This window comes from Aythya fuligula, chromosome 1 (assembly GCF_009819795.1).
Source record: "Aythya fuligula isolate bAytFul2 chromosome 1, bAytFul2.pri, whole genome shotgun sequence".
Taxonomy (NCBI): domain Eukaryota; kingdom Metazoa; phylum Chordata; class Aves; order Anseriformes; family Anatidae; genus Aythya; species Aythya fuligula.
Genome location: NC_045559.1, coordinates 83,000,114 through 83,024,104, shown reverse-complemented (window position 1 = coordinate 83,024,104; position 23,991 = coordinate 83,000,114). Strand labels below are relative to the sequence as shown.

General features: G+C 46.3%; 1 protein-coding gene and 1 non-coding gene across 2 annotated transcripts; both read left to right on the top strand.

Moving 5' to 3' along the window:
* The first annotated feature begins 9 nt into the window (after window positions 1-9).
* NCAPD2 (non-SMC condensin I complex subunit D2) lies at window positions 10-22,047 on the top strand. The gene is made up of 31 exons (XM_032207768.1): window positions 10-133; window positions 939-1,014; window positions 1,101-1,159; window positions 1,594-1,775; window positions 2,192-2,328; window positions 2,646-2,773; window positions 2,859-2,982; window positions 3,064-3,211; window positions 3,530-3,727; window positions 4,267-4,401; window positions 4,936-5,020; window positions 5,637-5,808; window positions 6,062-6,183; window positions 7,119-7,328; window positions 9,203-9,377; window positions 10,762-10,846; window positions 11,003-11,136; window positions 12,232-12,364; window positions 13,890-13,974; window positions 14,078-14,239; window positions 14,496-14,707; window positions 15,708-15,819; window positions 16,116-16,239; window positions 16,424-16,579; window positions 16,797-16,974; window positions 17,881-17,975; window positions 18,744-18,824; window positions 20,895-21,081; window positions 21,320-21,440; window positions 21,552-21,719; window positions 21,911-22,047. The coding sequence occupies exons 1-31, from the start codon at window positions 10-12 to the stop codon at window positions 21,991-21,993; spliced, it is 4,191 nt and encodes a 1,396-aa protein (XP_032063659.1). The 3' UTR covers window positions 21,994-22,047.
* Window positions 1,201-1,519, top strand: LOC116485252. Its single transcript, XR_004252850.1, has one exon. It is a non-coding gene; the product is annotated as a small nucleolar RNA U85 (small nucleolar RNA).
* Window positions 22,048-23,991: the final 1,944 nt, after the last annotated feature.

Sequence of the window (23,991 nt, the reverse complement as noted above, 5' to 3'; positions counted from 1 at the left end):
GCGGCCATCATGGCGGCGCCGTGCGACTTCCAGCTGCCCCTGGTGGCCGGGGACCTGCTGCGCGGCGGCGGCGCGGGGCGCTACGTGGTGCAGGATGTGCTGTCCGGGCGGGAGCTGCCGCCCGCGGTGGCAGGTAGGGGTCCTGCGCACCCCCTTCTCCCCCCCAGTGTCCAGGCGAGGGCTTGTTGCCACTGCCGCCATGTCCCCGTCAGATCCCCCTCAGCTCCCCCCAACCCCCTCGACCCCCCCAGCCCTCCCCTCAGGCCCCACAGCCCCCCCAATTTCCTCTCAGCTCCCCCAGTCCCCTTCCAGCTCCCCTCAATTCCCCCCCAGTCCCCCCAATTCCCTCTCAGACCCCCCCACGTCCTCCCCTCAGTCCCCCTCAGCACCCCCCTGAATCCCCCCAGCCCCCCCCAATTCCCTCTCAGCCCCCCAAGTCCCCTTCCAGCCCCCCTCAGTCCCCCCCAGCCCCCCCAATTCCACCTCAGTCTTCCCCCAGTCCCCCCCAAGTCCCTCCTCAGTCCTCCCCAGCCCCCCTCCAAATCCCCCTCAGTCCCCCCCAGCCCCCTCCAAGTACTCCCCTCAATCCCTCCTAGCCCCCCCAACTCCCCCTCAGCACCCCCCTAATTCACCCTCAGTCCCCCCACCCCCCCAATTCCCCCCCAGCCCTCCCCAATTCCCCCCCAGTCCCCTTCCAGCCCCCCCAATTCCTCCCCAGTCCTATCTCAGTCTCCTCTCAGCCCCAACAATTCCCCCCCCAGTCCTACCTCAGTCCCCCCCAGTCCCCTCCAATTCACCCTCAGTCCCCCCTCAATTCCCCCAGTCCCACCACAGTCCCCCCAGCCCCCTCTAACTCCCTCCCAGTCCCCCCTCAGCCCCCTTCCAACCCCCCCATGCCCCCCCTCAGCCCCCCTCACGCCCCCCATCTCTCCCCACAGCTTTCCGGGCCGCTTTCCGGGCGCAGGGCGCGCTGGCCGTGCTGCAGCACTTCGACACCATGTACAGCCTGCTGCAGTGAGTATCGGGGGGCTGCCTGGGGGTGCTCCCCCTCCCCGGGGGTCCGTGCGCTGCCCTGACGCGCTGTGCTTGCCTCCCCGCAGCAACTTCCAAGCCGTGACGCCCGCCCTGAGGGAGGACGCCCTGGAGCTGATGATGCAAGGTGGGTGCCTGCCAAAAGGGGGGTTTTGACCTCGTTCAGCAGCTCCATGATGATATAAAGGCTAATGTGACTTGGCCAGCTGGGTTGCGCCCTCAGCCCATTCCTGTGTAGGGGTCTGTAATCTTGGTGGGCAGCGCAGAGCCGTGCATGCTCGCTGTAAGGGCAGGCCGACAGAAAATCCCCTTCCCCACATCCCTGGAAAGGCAAATCCTGGGGGTGCATCAGCTCCGAGCGAGTGCTTCTCACAGCTGACGGGGGGGCTGCGGGAACAGGGTAGGAGAGCGCTCCCAGGTTTGGGTTGCAGGGGGCAGCCTTACAGCTGGCAAGATGTGAGCACACATCTTTGGTAATCTGATGGCTGCTCGAAGTTCCCAACAAAGAGGATGGCTGAGGAACCTGGCCCAAAGTCCTCACCTCTTTGTGCCTCTCTCCAGTGGCGTCCCGTCATTCCAATGAGCTTCCTGCCATCTTGGGTGATTCTGGGCTGAGCCACGCGGACCTGAGCGCTCACCTGAGCGCTCTCAAGATGAACTGCTACGTGCTGACTGGCCTGTTGGAAGCCTTTGAAAAGGAAACCTCCAAGAATGGGCTGGTAGAGGTGGATCCTGGTGGAAAGGTAGGTGAGAAGACTGGGGAGAAAACAACATAGAAAATGCAGGAGCTTGCTGAAATCTGGGTCAAATGGTATAACTGTGTTTATTTAAACGTGGAGCTTGCAAGAGCAGTATTTCTGTGAAATCCTTCTTGGAAGGCAGACAAATGTGTGCCTAAACATCAGCTGGGACTCAAATGCCCAGGCCTGTGTTTCACTCTTCAGCTTTAGAGTTCTCTCCTGTGCTCCAAGAGGACAGCAACGGTCACTTGGTGTTGGCATATAAATGTCTTACACATCTTAATGTGTGCCCCTCAGTGCTGTAGGGTTTAACAGCTGTGTTCGTTGTCAAGGGAAGCAGGATGATGGAGTTCTGTTTTGTTTTTTTTTTTCCTGTTGTCAAGCTACTAATGTATCACATCACGTAATTTTCTTTCTAGAACAAAAAGAACCGTGCAAAGGTCTCTGAATCCTCGTGGGAAGAGGAGAGGGAGCCGCTCTTGCGTCTGTTAAACCAGCTGCTGCAGCTGGATCTCCGCCGGCTTTGGGGTGGCGTGGTGGAAGAAGATTTTGTCAAGTAAGGGAGCACCGAGAAGGGATGGGATGGAGTGGATGTAGGTGTGGGAAGAAAGCATTAAATGTTAAATCTGCCAGTGAGCTGGTGTTGCAGCCTTCTGCAGGATGCCCCTCACTGGGAGGCTGAGGAAACTGGGAGGCATTTCGGAACCGGTTCCTTTTCTCGTGTAGAATTCAGATGTTTGTTGCTCAGTTTCTGAAGGATATTGGAGAATCTCACTGGTCTCAGGGAGAGATGTGTACCTAGCGTGGTGTGCTAGGCTGATGTTGGTGCAACCTGCAGTAGTGAAGCTGATTGTCTCTTCTGTGTGGCTTCAGCTTAGTGACAGGAGTCTGCTACCGCATCCTGGGGAATCCAACTATCGGTCACCAGAAGCATCGGGCCACGCGGGATGCAGTGACACATCTGCTTGCCACGGCTTTGAGTCACTACGATCACATGTTCAGTGAGTTCCTGCTTTTTCTGCCTTCTTCTGGAAGCTGTCCCCAGGTATTTTCCCTGACCTCTTTCTCCCTCCTTCCGTCGTAAAGGTGCCACTCTGAAGATCACGCAGATGCTGCAGCACTCTGAACACGTAGCCCCAGTGTTTGTTCGGGCTGTGACGGTCTGGGCTACAGAGTATGGTCTGAAAAGTATAGTGGGCGAGCTTCTGAGGTGAGAAAAATACACCAAGACTTCTTTTTCTAACCCTGGCAACCCGAGGTGCCCTTTTCCTTGTGTCATCTTTCTGTGCAGGGAAATTGGACAGAAAAATCCGCAGGATTTATCTCGTGATACTTCTGGAGTGAAGGGTTATGCCACCTTTATAACTGAACTCGCTGAACAAAACCCTGCTCTGGTGCTATCCAACATGAGTGTTCTGCTGCGTCACTTGGATGGCGAGGTACGTTTGCAAAACATTTACATGTCTGGAGAAGTCAAGTAGTGGCAGTGTTGCTCTCCGTTTTTTTTCTTTTTGAAAACAGGACCTCTTTTACAAAGATTAAGTAGCCCAAACCTGCCCTTTGGAATAGGTCATGGCCTTCCCTAAAACATACAAAGAAAACACAAAATGTGATGTTGAGTCTCTGTCACTTACAGAAATTCACTCAAGACCTGAGCATGGGACTTAACAGGCCTGAACTCTGTGCTGTCCTTTCCACTGGCATACCAGGTCATGCTCTCTTTTCTGTTCCTGGTCCAACAACTCCTCTCTTTGCAGAGCTACGTGATGCGAAACGCCATTCTGGCAGCTATGACAGAAGTGCTGCTGCAGGTGCTGAACGGTGACCAGCTGGAGGAAGTTGCCCGTGGTACGCGGGACCATTTCTTGAGTACGCTGCAGGCCCACATCTGTGACGTCAATGGATTTGTGCGCAGTCGGGTGCTGCAGCTTTTCACCCGAATCGTTCAGGGTAAGGTAAGTGTGGTGTGGAAGTGGTATTGCCTCGGTCACCCTCCCCTGATTTGTTTTCTAAGGGAATTTCTGTCACCCTGTTCTTTGTGTGCAGAGGCTGGAGTCTAAGTGAGAAAGATACAGTCCTCCAAAGGAATTGTCTGCAATTCCTTTTCACAAGAGACCAAAGATCCTAGGGTTAAGGGAAGTGAGGAACAGAAACTGCATGCTTCTTGTTATTACTGGGACAGAGTAGAAGGAAGCACATGATACACAAAGACTTTCTGGACATTGGTATGGGAATACACAGCACTGGGAATATTAAGACTACTCAACAGGACCTTGGCAAACCTAATTTAAGTCCTTGCTTTCAAGAGAAGTCATACCAGATGTGTCGTACCCTTCAGACCCAGATTTTTTTATGAATCTATAATTTGCCTTCCCGTAGACAAGCTTTTCAGTAGAACAGTACGCGGGTGTATTAATGTGTCTGCGAGAAAACAACTTCTTGCAAGTCTCCACAGCTTCTCGATAACTTTGCCTACACTCTCATTGTGCCCCAGGCCCTGCCTTTGACTCAGTTCCAGTCTGTGGTATCGCTGGCTGTTGGGCGTCTCCAAGACAGATCTGTGGTGGTAGTTAAAAATGCCATCCAGCTCCTGGCTGCGTTTTTGTCCAACAATCCCTTCTCCTGCAAGGTAATTCCTACTACTGTGCTACGTTTCTGTTGCAGGCTGAGTATCTGCAGCGTGTTACAGGCAGGGCAGTGCTCTTTCTGTACCTTGTGGAAGAGACAGTGTAACTTCTAACGCTGCTAGCAGGAGCTTTCGGAGGTTTCTGTTGTTCAGGTCTCATTCTCTGGCTCTTTGCTCACTTGGTGTAATTGATAAATATGCAGGACCGAGAGGTTTATGGTCTTGATTGTGGAAAAACCTGCAGCAGTTTGATGTGAATTCACTGTGGGATTTCTTTCTTTAGGATCAGAATTAGGCTTTAGAACATTCTATGCAGAATTCTGCAATTCTTTATATTCAGCTGCAGCTCTTCCTGACTTTCTGAGGCTTAAACTGGTGTTTTACAGCAGCAGCCATTCTAGGATAGCGACCTGGGTCTGCTACTTCAGTTTCGAAGATACAGGTGTTCTGAGGGGACTGATAACTTAAAGTAGAGAAAAGAGAATTCTAGAAAAAGAAGCTTAAGTAATCTATTTCTTCCCTTCCTGGCATCCTCAGTTAAGCTGCGCTGACTTGGCTGACCCACTCAAGAAAGAGGTGCAGAAGCTGCAAGAAATGAGGGACCGCTGCAGAGAAACTGCAGGTAACTTCTCTTCCTCTTTGCCCTTTACAAGTTGTACCCTGTACTGTGGCCAGTAGGAATTATTCTGTGCTTTTTTTTTTTTTTTTTGGTCATTTTTGTCATTTTACACTTGCTCCCAGATTGCAATGGCTTTTGTCTCAGATCTTACTTGTGTGAGACAGTAAGCCAGGTAACTGGAAATAAACTTTTTTTTGAGTTTATGTTGTAATAAAAGGACTTTATGAATGCCCTGTTAACAGGGTGAGAACTTAAAAACCTCTATAAACGTTCTCTGGGACTTCCATTGTCAACCCTTCAAGGAGTCCTGGCTTCAGCCAGGAGTTAGGTCCAATATTAATTTAAACTTCATTAACCTCATGTCTCATGCTGCCTACAAAGCAATACATAGCAAATGATGGTTCTCTCAGCTGCCCTTCAGTGTATGCTTTTTTTTTTTTTTTTTTTAATGCCAAATTCTTATCTATTCATATTCTTGCCTGGATGGGATCAACAGTGGGAATACTGTCTTGTCTGTGGGGGGAAGAAAGTGTAGGATTACTTCCAGATGAATTTTCTTTCCCTGCTTAGGGTATCATTTATGTCTTCTCCATTCCCCATCCTCCCTGTTTCATTATAGCTCCAGCAATCACCGCAGAGGAGGAGTGGGAAGCAATGCTGCCAGAAGTTAGAGCTGCCGTAGAGCAGCTCCTACCACTTCAGGAAGACGAAGATGAGGTGCTGGAAGTTGAAGAAACAGCAGAGGGTACATCAGAGCAAATCACTGGGCTTCTGAAGAAGCTGAATTACAAGTAAGAAGGCTCCACAGTTCGAGAGAGGATTTTATAATAGGGGATATGTCAGTCTATTGTTCTTTGTTTGAGCTTCAGGGTAAAGGGATGATTTCCAATAATGTTATTCTGTGGGAGGAGATTGATGAGGGTACCCAGCAGAGCATGCTGTCAGGAACTGCTTTTCCAGGTGTTCAGGGCAAAGCTGGGTGTTTTCCCTTGTTTTCTGTCTGAATGGGTTGCTGACATCCTGTTGGGCAATGTTGTTGTCCAGGAGTGCAGTCCGCCTCACGCAGAAGGCCCTGTGCCGCTTCCAGGGGAAGGAGCCCTTTATTAGCTCCGAGGAAGAAAATGAGGAGGCAACAATCCTGGGCATTCTGAAGAGACTTTACATAGGTAACTGCAGCACACTGGTCTTTCTCTTCCCTGAGTTCAAGCTGGTACCAGAGTTAAACCCAAACCCTCTGGAATGCCATATCCCTTCTTTCGACATGTAGGCTTCGGTTCTGCATGTACTTGGCAGCTGGATAATTGACTGTTTTATCAGTTCTGGTGGGAAATGTTCCATGTTCCCACTGGAAGTGCATTTCTAATGTTTTAAGTCATATCATATCTGCTATGGGGGGTGAAGCCAGTGTTAATCCACTCCTGCACTTCTGTCCTGTCTGAATTTGTGTGGAGTTCTGCCTCCTGAACAGGTGGTGGCACATAATGCTCACTATTGAGCAACTATCAGATTCAAGCAAAGTCTTATTTCTCTAGGGCTCGTGCTTATATTTTAAGACTTTGCATGCTTTATCTTTTGTATTTGGTTCAGAATAAGGTCTCCCAGCTAATCCCCTTGAACTCATTTCTAGTTAAAAAAAACTACTATCTAAATTATAATCTGCACTTTGTCAGCTCCCCAGATTTGCACAATCTTTGCTACAGAGTTAGTAGTTTTTTCCTTCTCTGTACTCTGCTCTGATTCCTTCTTAGGCCCTTGTCCATCTTCGGGGAACTGTCAAATTCAGATTAACTCCTTCATTGTTTTTACAGAGTTTGAGTAAATTGGACAATGCCTCTCCCGTCCCCTGTTGTAGCTGGTATTTCTGTGGTGCATTATGTTGTAGTACTGGAGTTTATAGCACGTTGAGATTTTGTCTTTGTAGAAGTCTGATGGCAAAGTCTGTAATTTTTTCATTTGTTTTTTTGGTTTTATTTTTTGTGGAAGTCTCTTGATTGTTACAAGATGTCAATATGGGGTGGAAGGAGAAGGGTTAAAATGCCCTGAGCAGTGCCTGTTTCTTTTATACCTTCAATACTGTTAACAAGCAAGTGTTTATGCCCAGGTAAGAACCATGAGGATTCTCCATGTGACAACAGGAGTCTTACAATCGAAGAAGTTGCGCCCAAAGAGCAGCCTCAAGAGCAGGCTCAAACAGAGCTGGTCAAACAGGAGATGTTGGTGCAGTATCTGCAAGATGCTTACAACTTCTCAGTGAAAATCACAGAAGCCCTGAGCCTGGTCAGCAAGCTGATGTATGAAAATTCTGTCTCAGGTGTGTGAAATAGCCATGGGGCCATTTTTTTTCCTCCCTTTTAGAGTTTTCCAGGTCCCTCCCCTTACTGAAGAGATGTAGGAGCGGTGGCACACCAAGGAAAAGGCTGGAGGAGCTGCTGTTTACTGAGCAGATGTCACAGGCTCTGGTATATTGGGTACAGGAAGCACCATCTAAACTAGTGTTGTGAAAGGGTCGCATTAGGGTGTGAGTAGGCTTTTGAGGCATGTGTAGGATTGATTTTTTAAATATCAGGATTTAAAAAAAAAAAAAAAAAAGACCAAAATTAATTTATGTAGGCTTCCCCTCTCTTGTGGGAGGAGATCCTCATCTCAGCTGAGGTTCACCCAAAGCAGGCATGGCAAGTTAAGCAGGGTTCTGTTACCTGCTTGATGCTGCTTCAGGTGTTACACCAGGAAAAAGAGGGGAACTGAGCAGCATGTCTCATTAACATCACCCCTCCTTAAACTTTATTCTGTAGCCAAAAGCAATCCTCGTCAGCAGGTCCTATGGCCTGGTTCTCTTCAGTTCTGTACCTTCAGTACAAAGGTGGACTGATGAGTAGTCCCAAATAGGGTTAATTCAGCTACTAATGTTAGACTTTTTTTTTTTTCCAAAGTGTCATGAATCAGCACTCCTGAGACAGGTGCAGGGTGCAAATCCCACCTTGCTCATCCACTTGTCCCAACCCCTCATACATTTTTGGAGTGTGGGTGGCTCTGGACACTACAGCATCTTAGCATTGTGCAGATGCTTCTGGAGCTTCACCTGTGATGAGAACTTGTATCTTAGCCATGCTACACATGCAGGCTTCCTTCAGCAAGGTTGGGATGTTTTTAGCTGATTGCATACACAAGAACGAACTCGAATTCAGCATCTTTACAGGTCACTTGTAGTTTAAGGGTGAGAGAGTGCCCCATAGCTGGTATTTCAGTGCCTGTTTGTTGGTTGGTTGGTTGGTTGCTTGTTTTTTTATGGTTGCAGTTTTTACTAGCTTTTGTCCTGTGCTGTAGTACAAGGATGGCAAGTTAGATATCCAGACAGTATGCTGCTGTGGTGCTGAGTGGGACTAAGGGATGTGTATGTTCAGATTTAATTTTTTTTAATTAAGATTTAAGATATGAAGATGCAATTTTATTTTTCTCTGGTAAGAGTGCACCTTCTGGTGTGACTGGGGGCAGCACAAGCATAGCAGACTGTCTAGACACAAGCACTTTCATGTCTGGTAGGGGTACAGCCTCTTTAGTGAGATGTTATTTTGCCCATACTGCCATAAGCTGCCACTTAACCAGAGTTCAGGCTCTATAAACTGTTCATTGTACAGACTCTAATCATCAGTGTGGCTTTCTTGTGAATGCACTCTAACTTAACGTGTTTCTTTCTTGTCGTATGAACAGAAGACTGGGCTGTATATTTTCAGGAACTGTCAAGTTAGAATCAAATTATGTTATTCCTTATACGTGGCAAATGCTTTGTACCCCATCAATACATCGGGTACCTTAGCTGTTCTGGTTACAACATTGTACTGAGACAGCAGCTTTTCATCTGCTGTGACCATAAGATCTTTTTTTCAAAGCTGCTGTTCCTAGAATAGATTTATTTTTTCCTGAAGTGTGGCTTCTGTGCTCATTTCCTAGGTCTATCATGTCACAGCTAGCTATAATGTTGTTAACCTATGCCCAGTTCCTCCAAGACATCTGTATCTCTGTACTAGGGACCCTATTCTGACTTCAGCCATCTGCAGAGAGTAGCACTGATCTTCAATGCTCCCAGGGCTAGCTGTAAGAGCAGTGTGCCTGTGAATATGTTTTAATGGCCTTTCTAATAAGGAGAAGGAAGAAGCTTCACTAATGCAACTATTCTTTCCTCTGCAGTGGTTCAGGAAGCCATTGAGTTCTTTGTGACGGTCTCCCGGTTTGGTGTGCCCCAAGCACTGCTTGGAGTCCGCAGGATGCTCCCCCTCATATGGTCGAAAGAGCCTGCTGTTAAGGAGGCTGTGCTGAATGCCTACAGGCAGCTCTATCTGAGCCCGAGCGGGAATTCAGAGAGGTATGGGACATCCTATTCAGAGGGCTTTTCTTTCTTTCTCTTTTTTTCCCCCTCTCCATTTTCCTTCCTTTGGGGAGCTGTTGGAAATGGAATATGGACAGAAAGAGAAATCAAAGTTGCCATGGTTCATGCTGAGCTGAAATGTAAGGTTTGTGTCTACTAGTGAAAATGTTTTCTCTTTGAACCGTTACTAACACTTGTGCAGTTCCAACGTGTTTTTATATATATGGGTATCCCAGTGTTCCTCTGGGACTTACTGATGAGCTTCTGCTTCTGGTTTGTTGTAGTATTCACGTGTAGGAAGTTAACACAGCAGAACTCCACGAGACCTTACAGGAGGCAAAATTACGAAGTCTTTTAAATGAAACTGCTATCAGGTGCTCATGCTGAACTTTCTCCTAAATTTCACTCATACAAAGCACCACACCAGGAGGCATCTGTTCAAATGATCTGAGTAGGATCATTTGATGTCAAGGGGCGTCAGCTATTGAATATGTGTCGTGTCAGTTGGGTTCTTGACTGGCAACAATGAACTGACTTTTGGGCAGGTATTTCAATCCCTTATGGGATCAGCCCATAGCAGCTGGCTCCCAGTCTTGGAGCCATGGGTTTTCACCCTCCTTGGGCAGTGTTGCCATTAAGAAAGTTTCTTTATCGCTCACAGTACACGAGCGATAAAGAAACGAGTGTTTTGTTTTTTTTTTATTATGGTTCAGGTGCTTTCACACATGTTTCATTCAGACCAATCTTAAATCTTTCTGTAGTAAACCTCTGCACACAGAGGGTGAAAGGATGTTAATGGGGTCTTCGTTTGTTGTTTACTGCTACCAAGCTGAATCTTCTCTGTAGTGTTGGCACTTGCTCTTTTTTTCTTAGCACTTGACCACATGCAAATACCATTGGATGCATGCTCACTTATCTAAGCGTGATCCCTGGTGGGAGGTACCATACCTCACCCTCATTATACCATCAAGGCAGCAAACAGCACGCCTGCTTCTTGCCACTGCGTGCTAGTGATGACTGGAGAGGACTCTCCTGCAGATTGATCTCAGGCCTTATTTGTTCATAGGCAGTTTTGCAGTTTCTTATGCTCTACTGAGTAGTACTGTGACTTGTGGTTAAGAGTAAACTGGGAAGTGGCTGGTGAGTGTCTCTTGTTGGGCATTTGTGCGGAGCATTGGGAAGAACAGCAATGGACTTCTGAGCTCATGGTGTGCTTGCTGAAATTGGTCTGGGTGACTCTGAGAACTGTAGCTTGTGGAAGGGCAAGTTTTCTTGTTCCCAGAAATCAGATCTGTTATCTAATAGTTGTCCTCAGCTCTCTGAATAGGTGAGTGAGTAATCATGACAGTTGCTTTTTCTTTTTTTTTCTTCCCCTTCAAAGGGCCAGGGCCCAGAACCTGGTGCACTCTCTCTCTCTCATCGTGGTGGATGCTTCGCTAGGAACAATACAGTGCTTGGAAGAAATGGTGAGTATTTGCTTTGTCTGGGCTTGAATTGTATTTGTGAGCTTAAATATCTGTTATGTTAAAATGGCAGTCAGTGCCGGGAATGTCTTTTTTGGTCTGAAGTCCGTTCATCCTCCTCTGCCTCTCACTGCTTGTTTTATTGTACTTCTTTTCCAGATCTCAGAGTTTGTGCAGAAAGATGAAATAAAACCTGCTGTGATCCAGCTGCTTTGGGAGCGGTTCACAGAGAAGTTGCAGTGCTCGCCTCTAGAACGACGAGCAGCTGTGATGCTGCTGGGGTTGATGGCACGGTGAGCCTAGGGCCCGGTGTGATCCTGTGAGTGAGAGGACGTAGAGGGAGATGACTTCTATTGAAGAACTGCTGGTGCTGCATCAGCTGACCCTTGGTTCTGCAGCCTTTAAAAAAAAAATAGTAACCAGTTCATGGGGTATCGAAGCCTGGAATTAAAACACAATTTTGCTGGGTGCCAACAGCATGATCTGTGAATTAATATGATAGCATTACCTTCTTTGTGTTCTAAAAGTCCATCCCATCTCAGGTTTTACTATGACACAGTTCTGAAACTTCGTGTTTTGAGAAGAATCGTGCGATGCTGCCTAGAGCCTTAGCATGGTGGAAAAAACATTCTGCTTCCTTCTGTGGTCAAAAAGAGTGTAATTGCACTACAATTTGTTTTGTCTGAATAATTTATAATTTCAATTCCTCTATTTCCCAGCCTAGTAACCCTTGGGCATTTAGCTTACCTGCTAATTTCTTGTTCTTCCTACTTCAGTCATTCATCAGTCAGAAACAGACCTTCATGACATTCTTTGTAAAGGTCTTGGCTCTAGTGTAGGAGTGAACAGGCACTTCTACAATTTGAGTTTTATATATTCCTCCCAAGGTATTTCTACCACCCCATTCCATGTGTGTGCAGCACAATTGTAAACGTAAATTCAAAATTAAGATACTTTTAAAATCATGGAATTTCTACAAAAACATATATTTCTGGGGTATCCTGTGAGGGGATATGTGGGCCACTGTGTTTCTAGACCATGGGTATGTTTGTGGAATAAGAACAACACTTCCTTCTCCAGAAATCTGCTAAGGGGGGTGATTTTTAGCTTTTATTCTAATCCATTAGGATTATTATTTCTTTAAGATTCATTTTTAAATATGTTAAATTCTGTTTTTACCCTTTTCACCCTGTAAATTGTGCATTCTAAAGCACGGACCTAGTGTCACAGGTAGGAAGGTGAGGTGGGTGTGATGATTTTTTTTTTTTTTTTTTGTCCCCATAAGGTACTTTCCATAAGGTACAAGGAGCATTTCTATTGTCTATGTATGTTTACTGTAAACTTTAATCAGCACCTCACGTAATACTCCTGTGTCTTCTATTCCACAGGGGGAAGCCAGAGATCGTAGGTAGCAACTTGGATGTTTTGGTGACAGTAGGGTTGTCTGAGAAAGCATGTGAAGACTATTGCTTGGCACAAGAAGTATGCAATACGATCTCCAAACTTGCCAGTAACCCTAAGGTAAGACTTCCAGTTCGCCCGTGAGGTCACAGTAATAGTGGTTTAAAAAAGTGGGAAGTAGCTTATATTGAGAAGAGAAATAAGAGAAAATTTTACTAGCTAGGGAGGGAGGTATTTTTTTGTGTGTTGAAATAAGGTAGGTTGAGACCATTCAGCAGCACTGTCAGGAAAGCTTACCACACATCAGTGAACATACAGTAAAAAACTTTCATTAGGCAACAGGTTGAATTCAAAGTAGCAGAGAGTCCAGTACACAAGAAAATCTGTTTTTCTTCGACTTCTCTTAGTCAGACTCCCAGTTCTAAGCTGACTTGTGTCTCCTTGGTCCTGGAGTCCTTTCATCTACTGGTATTTTCTGCTGTTGTTGCCTTTACCCTCCCTGTTAATTGGTATTTGGGAGTGGCAGCTGTACAGGTGAGCATAAGACAAAAGATTTTCAAACTTGTTCGTGTTGTAACTGGTGACCTATCACATGGCTTCTCTGTCGAAGAACACTTTATACCTTTTCCCCCCCAACTGTATTAATAAATAAAAGCTTTTTTCTTTTTTGACTCAAATATTTAGGGCATTTCAGTTCAGGAGTTCCAGTATAAAAGCAGCCCTCCTCCACACAACACAATCACTCTGTTTTGAGAATGGTGACGCTAATGCAGGAATTACCTTCATGAATAATGGGCATTACGGCGCTTGTAAATGTTCTGAAGATAGTTGTAATTTAATTTTAGGTTGACTTAACTCTGCAGTTCAGTTAGTATGTGGGAAGGGACTGATACTTGACTAATTGTGGTAGCTCTTCTGCCCCAAACCAGAGATTTAGTATGGAGAGTAGGATTATAATAAATTGAGAATTTTTGTTTCCAGCTAGTGAAAGCTGTTAAAACCTCAAGCAGTAGCTTCTTTTCATCAAGTATATCTTGATCAGATAGCCGCAGATGTGCTGGGATATCCAAGGCATTGTCAGTTTTGTTTTAGTAGTTCTCTGGGTTATCTTATTCCCAGGCCAGTAGGTAGTGGAAGTGATACAGAGCGTTCTAATCACTGTAAGTGCGAGCTGATGTTGAATCCAGAGCTGTCTTCAGCTATTTCTAGTGATGACATTTTACTTTTAAACAAAACCTTGTGGTGCTGGAGTACCGTACCCATAGCCAGGGACATCCTGTTGATTTACCTTTGCTAATTCTGAAGATGCTCTGAAGGTTTCCATCTTCTTCATAATGGCAAATGAAGGAGCAAAATAACATCAAATCTAAAGAGTCATTTTGAGAATTCAAGAGTTATTCTGATTTAAAGTGAAGTAGTGGAACTGTCTGGTTTGGGGTCATCCTCTGGCCAAACTTTGAGTCTGCGCAGTGTCTTCAAAAATGACAGAAATACCCCTGTGGTGTGTTTAGTTGCAGAGCTGTGCTGACTGTCACTGCCATGGGCATAGCAGGCTTTTGATTGGGATTGTGCACACAGCAAGATGAAGTGCCAGGGAGGGCACGGGCGAGTTCTGTTGTGTGGTTAAGATCTGTTTTCTCTGCAGCCAGCACTGGAGAGGAACAAAGCCCCTTTTCGACTGCCCCAGGATCACATGCTCTTTGGGTACCTGACTGAGGCTGTGAGTAAAGGTGAGCTCAGGACAGCAGGGGGGTTGGAGGAGGTGGAGTTGGGCTGTGAGACAGCCTGTGCTGTTGCTGTTACGCGTGGTACATGGCTCCGTTTTCTCATCAGGCTTTGTCCAGCCAAGTGGTGACTGGATCCCTTTCATGGAGGCAGCAATAACACTTATCTACCAGCTAGCAGAAGGGGCAGACGAGATCAGCGCTCGCATCCTGCAGGTGTGCAGCCAGAAAGTTCTGGACAAGCTGCAGGAGGCTGATGGGCAGAAAGCTGGTAAGGAAAAAACCTGGTGAAGAAAACCTGTACCCGTGGTTTCTAGTGCTGTGATTGGGGTGGTTTGGAACAACTGCAGGAGGAGAACAGAGTTGAGGAGCTAGTGGAGATGTTGGCATGGAAGGATATGGGTGTTGTGAAGGGGTCTGTGGAGAGTGAAGATGGGTTATGCAGTTAATGAGATTTGGCAGTAACTGGGGGGGGGGGGGGGTAGAGTCCAAGTTAATACTGAACTGCAATCGTTTTTCTCCACTAGATCAAGAGGCTTCCCCCAGCAGAGTCTCTGGTGCTAGCAGTCTCCCTACGTTCCTGCTGATGCATCTGGTGTCCCTTGTGGGCCAGGTGGCACTGCAGCAGGTAGCATATTTGGAGGTGTGCGTGAGCGCAGAGCTGCGCAGACGCCGCATCCTCAAGGAGGAGCAGAAGACCAAGAAATTAGACAGCAGCACGACAAGTCAGAGGTCTCGGGTGAGAACTGAGTTGTGAGGTGTTGTAAGTAAAACTCCAACTGCTCTTGGGTTTGGAACAGGCAGCAGGGAAGAAGCGAAGGGTGTTATCCTAACCGGGTTTATCTTCCTGCTTGCGGAAAGTTTCCTCTCCACCCATCACCTCCTTTCTTAGCATTGCAATCTTCTTGCAATTGCTGCTGGTGTTGAACGCCCATTTGTGCCCTGAGTTTCACAAAAGGCCTTCCAGAACCTTGATCCGTAGAGTTCAAGGACCTACAGTCTCTCAGGGAATGATGATGAAAGTATTTCCCAGTAGCCTTCTTACTGGGATCTGTGTGATAGAAATACCATGGTCTGCCTCAGTGTTTCCTGGAGTCCAGCAAGGTTGATTTCTTTTCTTCGTCCTATTCTTGCTCAAGGAAAAGTCTCGTGTACTTAAGCTTCCAGTCTTTATTAGATGCCTACACTGCTGTGTTCAGAGAAACTTGTACTTCATTTTCTCATCCACCCTGCTTATCAGTAACTTCCCACACGGGAGGAGGTTACCATGAGATTTTCTCAGAAGTAGCAGTTGGATGCAGATTTGGTCCTGCAGATTTGTGTTGTTTTTTTTTTTTTTTTCCTTGCCATAAGGTTTCTGTAATCTTGCTCACAAGGCCACCAGTTCAAAGGCTGCTTTGATCTTCTTTCTTGCTTTTAGGATTTGTGTGTCCCTTGAATTGTGTTGGACTCGGGCACTGGTGCCAGGTGTGTCTTATTTCTGCTTCAGTTTGTTAGCTTCAGTAACTTAGACTTTCTTTGGTACTTGGTGGCATTTGGACTAGCAAATCCTGGATACCCTTCACAGCTTCATTTAATTCTTAGGAAAAAGGGGTTATAAAATTCTCTGTCAGTCTGTTCTTCCAAACTGTAGTCATGCTGCTGGTGACTTGCACCTCTTCTCTAAGAGAGAAGTACTTCACGAAGGAAAGGATTATTGATGTCCATCATCTTCTTTTGCAATTGTCCTCTCTGCACAGAGCACAGGAAATGAGACCACTATGGAAGAGGAACTGGGCCTGGTGGGAGCTTCTGCTGACGACACTGAGGCTGAGCTCATCCACAGTATTTGTGAGACAGAACTTCTAGACGGTAAGTGTGGCTCTGCTAAAGAGCACAGGTTCTGTCTGCAGTGAGAGAAAAAGTACACCAGGTAACACATCTAGAAGGAGGGAGGCTGTTTCCTTCATAAACACTGTCATTTTTCTTCAGTATCAGTTTCTGTGTGCACTTTTTCTTTGTTCTGCCTCCCTGGAGTTGTTATTTTTGGTGGCAGTTAGTATAGTCAGTATAGCCCCCAGAAATTTTGGGATAAATTGAGTAATTGTTCTTCAAGAGTACTGCTCAAATAGTGCTCACATACCTGCTGCCTTCATTCCCCACTCTAGAAAAGCACCTGTTTTCCGCCTTTGTTCCACTGGTGCTCAAGATCTGCAACAACCCTGGGCTCTACAGCGATCCAGCACTTAGAGCTGCTGCAGCCCTGACTCTTGGCAAACTCTGCATGATCAGGTAACGCCAATATCCTCTTCTAAACCTCCCTGGTACTAAAGCACAAGAAACGTTGCAACTCCTTTGCATTGGAGAGGGGGGAAAAACAAAGAGCTTTCATATATATGTTATTGTTTTGGTCCTACTAGTATCAGAGGCTGGGTTTTGGTGTCCATGCCTTCTTTTCTTTACCCTGTCCCACCAGCTCTGAGTTCTGTGACTCCCACTTGCGCTTGCTGTTCACTATGATGGAGAAGTCCAGCCTGCCCGACGTGAGATCCAACCTCATTATTGCAGCAGGAGATCTGGCCATCCGTTTCCCCAACCTGGTGGAGCCGTGGACACCACATCTCTATGCCAGGTGACGCTGTGCTTATTGCTGGCAGCGGGCAGGTGATGAGGGCTCTGGGGAAGGGTGGCGCTGGGCCTCTGGGAGGTGAGAGTGATGCAGGAAAACAAATTTAAAAGTATCAGTGCAGGGAGACAACAGAGAACCGACTTGTGGGGTAGGCTGTCAGAGGTATTGGTGGCTGAGAGAGGCTCAGCTGCCTTCTGTGGTAACTGTGTGCTTCTGTCAGGCTGCGGGACCCCTGTAAGAGCGTGAGGCAGACGGCTGGAGTGGTGATGACACACCTCATCCTCAAAGACATGGTGAAGGTGAAAGGCCAAGTGAGTGAAATGGCAACTCTGCTTATAGACCCAGAAGAGGCAATCGCGGGAGTGGCTCAGAACTTTTTCAGTGAACTCTCCAACAAGGCAAGTGGATGAGCAGGAACCTCAGCTCACCAGAGTGGAGGGGGGCTGCTGAAGGCTGGGTTAATGATGCAAGAGTCTGTATGAAGGTGTGTCAGGGGTGTAGAGATTGTCTGTCTCTCTTCTGTGTTGACTGAATGTTGGTAGATAAAGGGAATTTTGCTAAATGAGTTTTGGTTTAACCCTGATGTTGTTGAATTTGACCTCGTCCATTCACATTGGAAACCAGGCTCCAAAGCAGAGCTTTTTCCCACTCACTTTCTGCTGCATGCCCAGTTCAAGTTTGGGAACAGATTTTTCTGCAGTTTACACTTTGATCTTGTAAGAGTTCCCTGACTTTAGGGCTCAGTCAGTGCATCATCTCTGAGACCGTTCAAGGTTGCTCTTGGCTTTGTGACTTTGAGATACTTAAATTGAGGCCGTTACAGTCCAAGCAGGTTAAGAGTTACAGCAGTGTTACCCTCTGTATACTGATTATTTGATTATACTGACCACACTGGTTTCCTACCTCTGCAATGGCTTTGACTCAGTGGTTTTGACCAAGCCACGTAAAAGCAGTAGGAAAGGGAATCTGCACTGGGTCCTTTCAGGCAAGGTGGGAGGCAGTTCTTGAAGCTGTTTGCTTCCTTTATCAGAAGACTTTTGTGCTGGGATGTGACCAGCTTAGAAAAGAAAGAAACTGCATCCAGCTCTGCCAAAGAGCTGAGCTGTTGCAAATCAAGAGTTGCAGTTGTAAGCTCCTTAGCTTTAGCAAAGTAGCCCTGGCTAGGTTTGGCTGGCTGTGTACAGCTCGTTTTGTGAAGCTGATGCTTTCAGTCAGTACTTTGGAGTGGGGAGATGCTTATTTGTCTTGTCTCAGGCTGTCTTTCATAATTCTGTGTCTCATGTAGAACCTTGTGTCCTGCACAGGGTAACGCCATCTATAACCTGCTTCCAGACATGATCAGTCGCCTCTCAGATCCTGACTGTGGTGTAGATGAAGAATCCTTCCGCACTATTATGAAGTATGTGAAATCTGGGATGAGGGTTAATGAAATCTCTTTTGACCGTGACTCCATTTATGCAAAGGGGGTGCCGTATCTAAGGAAGAGAAACTACAGTGACATAAAAAAAAAATGCCTTTTCACTTGTGCTCCCCAGTCTGACTGTTCATAGCCTGCATCTGAAAGTCAGGTCGAGGAAAATCAGTTCTAAAGGCACATAGTTGGGGAGATGGAAAGATTTCACATTACCCAGAGAGGTTTGTGGAGTCTCCTTCTCTGAGATATTCAATACCAACCTAGATGCCATCCTGTGCAATGTGCTCTAGGTGACCCTGCTTGGCAGGGGGGTTGGACTAGATGATCAGAGGTCCCTTCCACCCTCATCCATTCTGTGATTCTGTGAAAGGAGCTGCTCGGAAGTAGACACTGCAGCTTTTTCAGCATCCCTCCTACCTCACACAGATGTAAGCACTTCTCACTCCAGACCTGCAAGAGTCTCTGTTTTAGCTGATTTCTTAGTTTCATCATAGGCAGACACTCAAACAAACACGCTGTTTTAATTATGTCATAGCAGCTGTCCCACAACAGTGACTGTGATTACTACATAAGCCATCAGCATATAACACGTTTTCTCCTGAACAGTCTGAGGCATGCAGGGCTCTCTAGTCTTCATGTCTGAAGGATCACCCAGCTGATCACTGGGTAGAAGAGCTGCAAGCATGCAACTGTGTAGGCAAAAACAGGGTTTCCTCTCTGGGCTTTCAGCTTTGCTATTTTTTTCCTTTGCAGACATCTCTTCTCCTATATTACAAAAGACAAACAGACAGAGAGCTTGGTGGAGAAACTTTGTCAGCGATTCCGGACTGCCAGGTGGGTTTAAATCCTAAATTTCCTGACAAAGTAAGTCTGTTTGTTTCTTAAGAATTGTTAGAAGAAACCAGCTTCTATACAGTGGGGGTGACAGGCTCCCATCATATTCTTCATGTCACAAACGCTAAAATAATAAACAGAATAAACAAGAGAAAAATAGAGAATAAAAGAATAAAAAACACCTCTAATTCAGGTGTTGTTTTCTTTCCTCTTTTCCCCATCTTCCTCTTAAAACTACTTGAATAAGAACAGAAGGTCAAAGTTGTGTAGATTTATTATATTGTGATTGGACCCTCTCCCCTCATCTTGGGGGAGAGGTTTTGTGACAATTTAGATCTGCATTATTTACAACTAGGCAAGGAGAATACCCCAAGTGCGGCTTTTATGTACCTTTGTCCTTCTTCAGAGGCATCTCAACTAAGAAATCAATGTGTTCAACTGAGGAGTTGAAATCTCTGTATTAGTCCTGCCTGGGTTGAGAGGCCTGTCCTTGTTCTGTGTGGATGAGCTGTTCAGTTCTAACTCTATGCCTGGGGCTCTGTTTTGTTGTTTGAGTGCTTGTGCTGCGAGATGTTTATTCCTTTGCTGCTCTTGCTCTGTCACACAGATGTGTGTGCCTTGCTCATGGTGCTGATTACAGAGCATACAGTACAGTGCCCATCCTATGAATTGGAGTATCTTTTTGCTTCCCATTTGATTGTTTTGTGTTTTTTTTTATTGCTCCTTTCTCCCTGTTCCCAAAGAGGTAAATTCACTGACATAAATGTACACTTCTTTTTTTTCTCAAAGGGAAAAAGTAAAAGTCCATTTGCATCTTTACTGTATATTTTCACTGTTATCTTTATCTGCCACTGGATTTGGCATACCTAGCTTTCCTCTGTTCCGATGGTTTTCCTTCGTTGTAGCTGTGACTTTGCCCTTGAGGTTTAAAGCTGTGTCTGCTTATCTTGGCCGTTTGTACACAGTGCCTGGGCATGTGACCTGCTCAGCTGCCTCAGGGAGTAGCATATTTCCCAGAAATAGTTGGATTTCGTTTCCTGAGCTGGAATGGAGAGTGGACTCTCCAAAATTTCCTCCCAGGAATGCTGGTGAGCTCTTCAGACAACGCTTGTAAAGATCTTTCTGGGTGTAAGACACATGTAGCCTTTGTTAATCTGTCCTAATATTGCCGAACCACAAAGATGATCAGCTCAGTGCACACTAGAGGCAATACTAGAGCAAGATTCTCATTCAAGGCTAACCAGGAGCCTACCAGAGAAGACTTTGCAGCCACCATCCTTAGGATTTTTGGAGTACTAAACAGCAGTGTGCCGAGTATTGTTGAGATGTTAAATGGAAGCACCTGGATGCTGCAGCTTTATTCTCTGTCTGCATTTGGACAGTGCGTTCTCAAAGTGTTTATGCAAGCCCTCTGCTTCGTATGCATAAATAAGAGGGGCTTCGACCTCATGTTTCTTCCTCACATTTTGGCACAGTGAGTCATGTTAAATATATCAGTTTAGATCCTTTTTTTATATTAACTTTCACTGGAATCTGGACCTTGTTGTCCTTTGACACGGCAGATACTGCTTGTTCACTTTCTATATTAATGAAAATAGCTGTCTTTATGCCTGCATCTTAACTGGCCAGGTAGGGCAGAATTTCAAATACTGCTTCTGCTTGAGACAGTCTCAAACATGAAAAAATGAGCAACCATTTTTTTTCTTTGTTTTTTAGTTGAAATAAGGCCCTTCAAGAAGAGTTCTCACCTCACGGAGTGTTTTTCCTACTAGCCAACACTAACTTCTGACACCTTCTAAACAAACGACTGTGTTCTTTAACAGTGAAGCCTTCGTGTTTGTGACAGGCACTAAATCAGCATCCCTGGGATACAGTGGTTGTTGTGAAGTGCTTGGTGTGGCAAGGCACTCTGGAACAGATCTGTAACAAAACAGCATAAATCTCATGTACGAAAGGGGAGAAACACCAGCAGGAAAATGCCTCATCCCCATGTGCCGTAGTTCTGGGTAGGATGTCTTCATCTTTGCACAGCCCTTTTCGTATGAGCTAAGGGCAATCTCTCCTTCCCAGGAATGAGCGTCAATATCGGGATCTGTCCCACTGCCTTACTCTGCTTCCCATCTCGGAACGGGGCCTTCACAAGCTGCAGGACAACTTTGACTGCTTTGCAGACAAGCTACAAGACCCAGCTGTCTACAGTTGTTTCCAAGCAGTGCTGGTTCGATTCCGCAGAGTACCCAGCAAACCTGAGAATAAAGTAAGGATGGTGGGAAGTGTCCAGGCGAGGAAAACTGCTTTTTACACATAATGATTGGAAAGACGTGCTGTTCTCTGTGTTAAACAGGCTATTCCTTGGTCTCAACAATTTCTCAGAGATCATGATGAAATTCTGGGGTAGGAAGTGTCTGTGCTATGGATGTAATGCTTCTCTCTGTTTCTTCCCTACTCTGTGTGGTTTTGTGTTTTTGTTTTCCCCTGTGTTACATCTATCCCAGGCTCTGGCTGAAGAGCTGGAGCAGAGGCTGGCTGCCTGCCATAACCGAGGACTGGATTCAGCAGAGACATGCCAGGAAGGCAGTAAAACTCCAATGCCAGCCAAGCGAAGGCCAACAGCAGGTATCTTCTTTCTGTGAGACCGCAGTCTTCCTCCCTCATCCTGAAGTACAGCAGAGACACCTAGGGACTTTTCCTCACCCTTTCCCTTTTTTTTTTTTTTTTTTTTTCCAGCAAGCTCACGCCGCCAGCCCCTGAGCACAGCCAACAGGGATGAGGATAAAGCTTTTGTCACCCCCCAGCCTCGCACGTTGCGGAACCCGAAGCGTGCCCAGAAAAGCCGTCCACGCAAAAAACCTATCATCACCTTCTCCAGTGATGAGGAGAACAGCTCTGAGGATGGTAAGTCATCGGACAGGTATGTCTAAAGGTAAAAGTGGAGACCTGGAGAAAGACTGTAGACGTGGCACCTCAAGAACTTTCCTCTGGGAGGAGCAGAGGGTGTGCAGGGATTCAGAGCACTGCGTGGGCTGGTGGTAGATTTCTCTGTTTCTCTGGGGAGTGCTGGTTATTGACACGCTTTGCTCTCTTAGAGTTTTCAGCAGAATTAACAGAGGAAGAAACCCCCACCAAAACAACTCCCATCACCAGGTCTTCAGCCCGACGGCTACGCTGAGGCAACAATCTGCCCCTGTCTGTAAGCTAAAAATAAAGTTCCTTTTATACAACAGTTGTCTTCTCTTGCCTGAACTACCCAATAAACTTGTAGTGCTTTAAACAAAGAGAAAAGGGAAGTTATGCAGCAGCCTGAGAAGACCAAACCTGTCTTCAGAAATCCCCACGAAGAAAGGCAGTGATAAGCATGACTCCTGTTTTGACTGTTTGCACTGGCTTTGCTGGTGGAAGTTGCTCTGATTAAAAAAAAAAAACAAACAACCACAAAAAATGGGAGAAAGGGCAGGCGTACTAATGCCTGAATAAAAAACGCTCATTTCTTGCATCTTGTATGTGGTTTTAAGTACAATTTTCAGATTCTCTGAACACAGGACCACTGCTATTGCTGGGTTCATGCCATTTTATGTTTGATTTCGCTCTGTAGAACCCAGTATGGCTTTGAGGGGAATGCTACCTGCATCTTTTTCTTGTACAAATCTCAAAGAAATCTCAAAGAAGAGGTGAGGGATGGTGGGGGGGGAAGAGAAGGAGGTGGGGTAGAACACAAGCTCATTTAGACTGTTTAGAGTGTTTTAATAGAGAACATATAAGGATACAAATCAAAAAGTTTAAAAATGTACACATATATGCAGAATTATGGTTATGTTTCAAATAAGACAAGCATTTCACCTCTTTCCTTCTGGAGATGCCATACTTGGTGCTCACATCAGGCCTGGCACTCCTTAGACTGTCATGTGAACAAGAAGTGCCTTAACTGAATGTTAATCATATAAACAGCCTTTAACCTCCTGTCTCACAGGCACGTTGGCATTTGGCCCAGGGCTATAGTGCAAGTTATTTCCTCCTACCTGTCAGTTGCCTAGAAAGCAGATGTTTCTTAGGCTAGTGACTGGCTGGACAGGAATCAGACTGGTCCGCAGGTTCCTCCAGATCTTCCCCGTCCTTTCTCTGAGGACCTACCTCTTCCTGCAGTCACTGTGGTATCCTCAGTTTACCAGCAAACAGAGCCTGTTGCTCAGTTCTCCTCTGGTCTGGCTGTGTAAATAGTGACAAAAGACTGCAATAGTTTATTTTTTTGATCGCTATGTAGAAGTAGTGGCAGAAAGTGCATGGTTTTGCAGTGTCCTGGGAATGTTTTTTTATGCCAATACCTGACTGGACACAGGGCACGTTAGCAGTTTGTAGAAACAGGGGACCCATGGGGTCTCGCGTCAGCTTTACTCATGGAGATGGCTCCTGTGAACTACGTCCCCTGACTCGCCAGAGGGATGTGCCCCCTTGCAGCTACTACTGCGTAATATTGCCAAATACCAATCCAACCCCTCACCCATCCACCACGCCTGTACGGACAGGACAATTGCATGAACTACAAAGATCAGAAAGCTACAGCAATACTGTCCCACTCCCCCCACGTTAATATTCAGTGAAGACTACAAGAAACAGAGGCAGCAGCTCTGCATTCAACAGCAAATACGAGTCATGCGTACCGTACACAATGCTTCCAACACCACCCACAGCCCCTGTACGTCACTCACAGATGGGAACAAAAGAAAAAACAGCATCTATGGATTCCTACCTAAGCTCAAGGCGTTGCAAGTGTGCATAGTAAACCTTCTGTACCTACGTGAATGATATAATGTGTGGCAATACTTCATTGAGGGAAATCCCAGTGTGAATGGAGGTAGCAAGCTGGCCATAAATTCGTGTCTAAGTATTGGCTTACCTTCAGGCTACGCACTGCCCTTTTCCATTACAAGCAGATAAACTTCCTTCAGGAAAGCAACTCCCTAAGACAGTGCAAAGGTTTGGCAGTCAGTGACTGGACTGGCACAGCGGATCCTTGGCCACTTTGCAGTCTGTCCTTCGCTCTTCCACAGGTACTGCACTCCCTGTCCAAGTGAGAGTGGTATTTCAGCAAAAGGGAGTTTCTGTTGGTCCCTGTCTGCAGGTTGTTCAGGTGGAGCATCCCCACCAGCCTGTCCTGGCACTGGAGGAATCA

Coding starts and splice junctions, on each gene's coding strand:
- NCAPD2 (XM_032207768.1), top strand. CDS start 10: ATGGCGGCGCCGTGCGACTTCCAGCTGCCCCTGGTGGCCGGGGACCTG. Junction 11,137..12,231: donor CTGCTGGGGTTGATGGCACG/GTGAGCCTAGGG, acceptor TCTATTCCACAG/GGGGAAGCCAGAGATCGTAG. Junction 16,240..16,423: donor GGCAAACTCTGCATGATCAG/GTAACGCCAATA, acceptor CTGTCCCACCAG/CTCTGAGTTCTGTGACTCCC.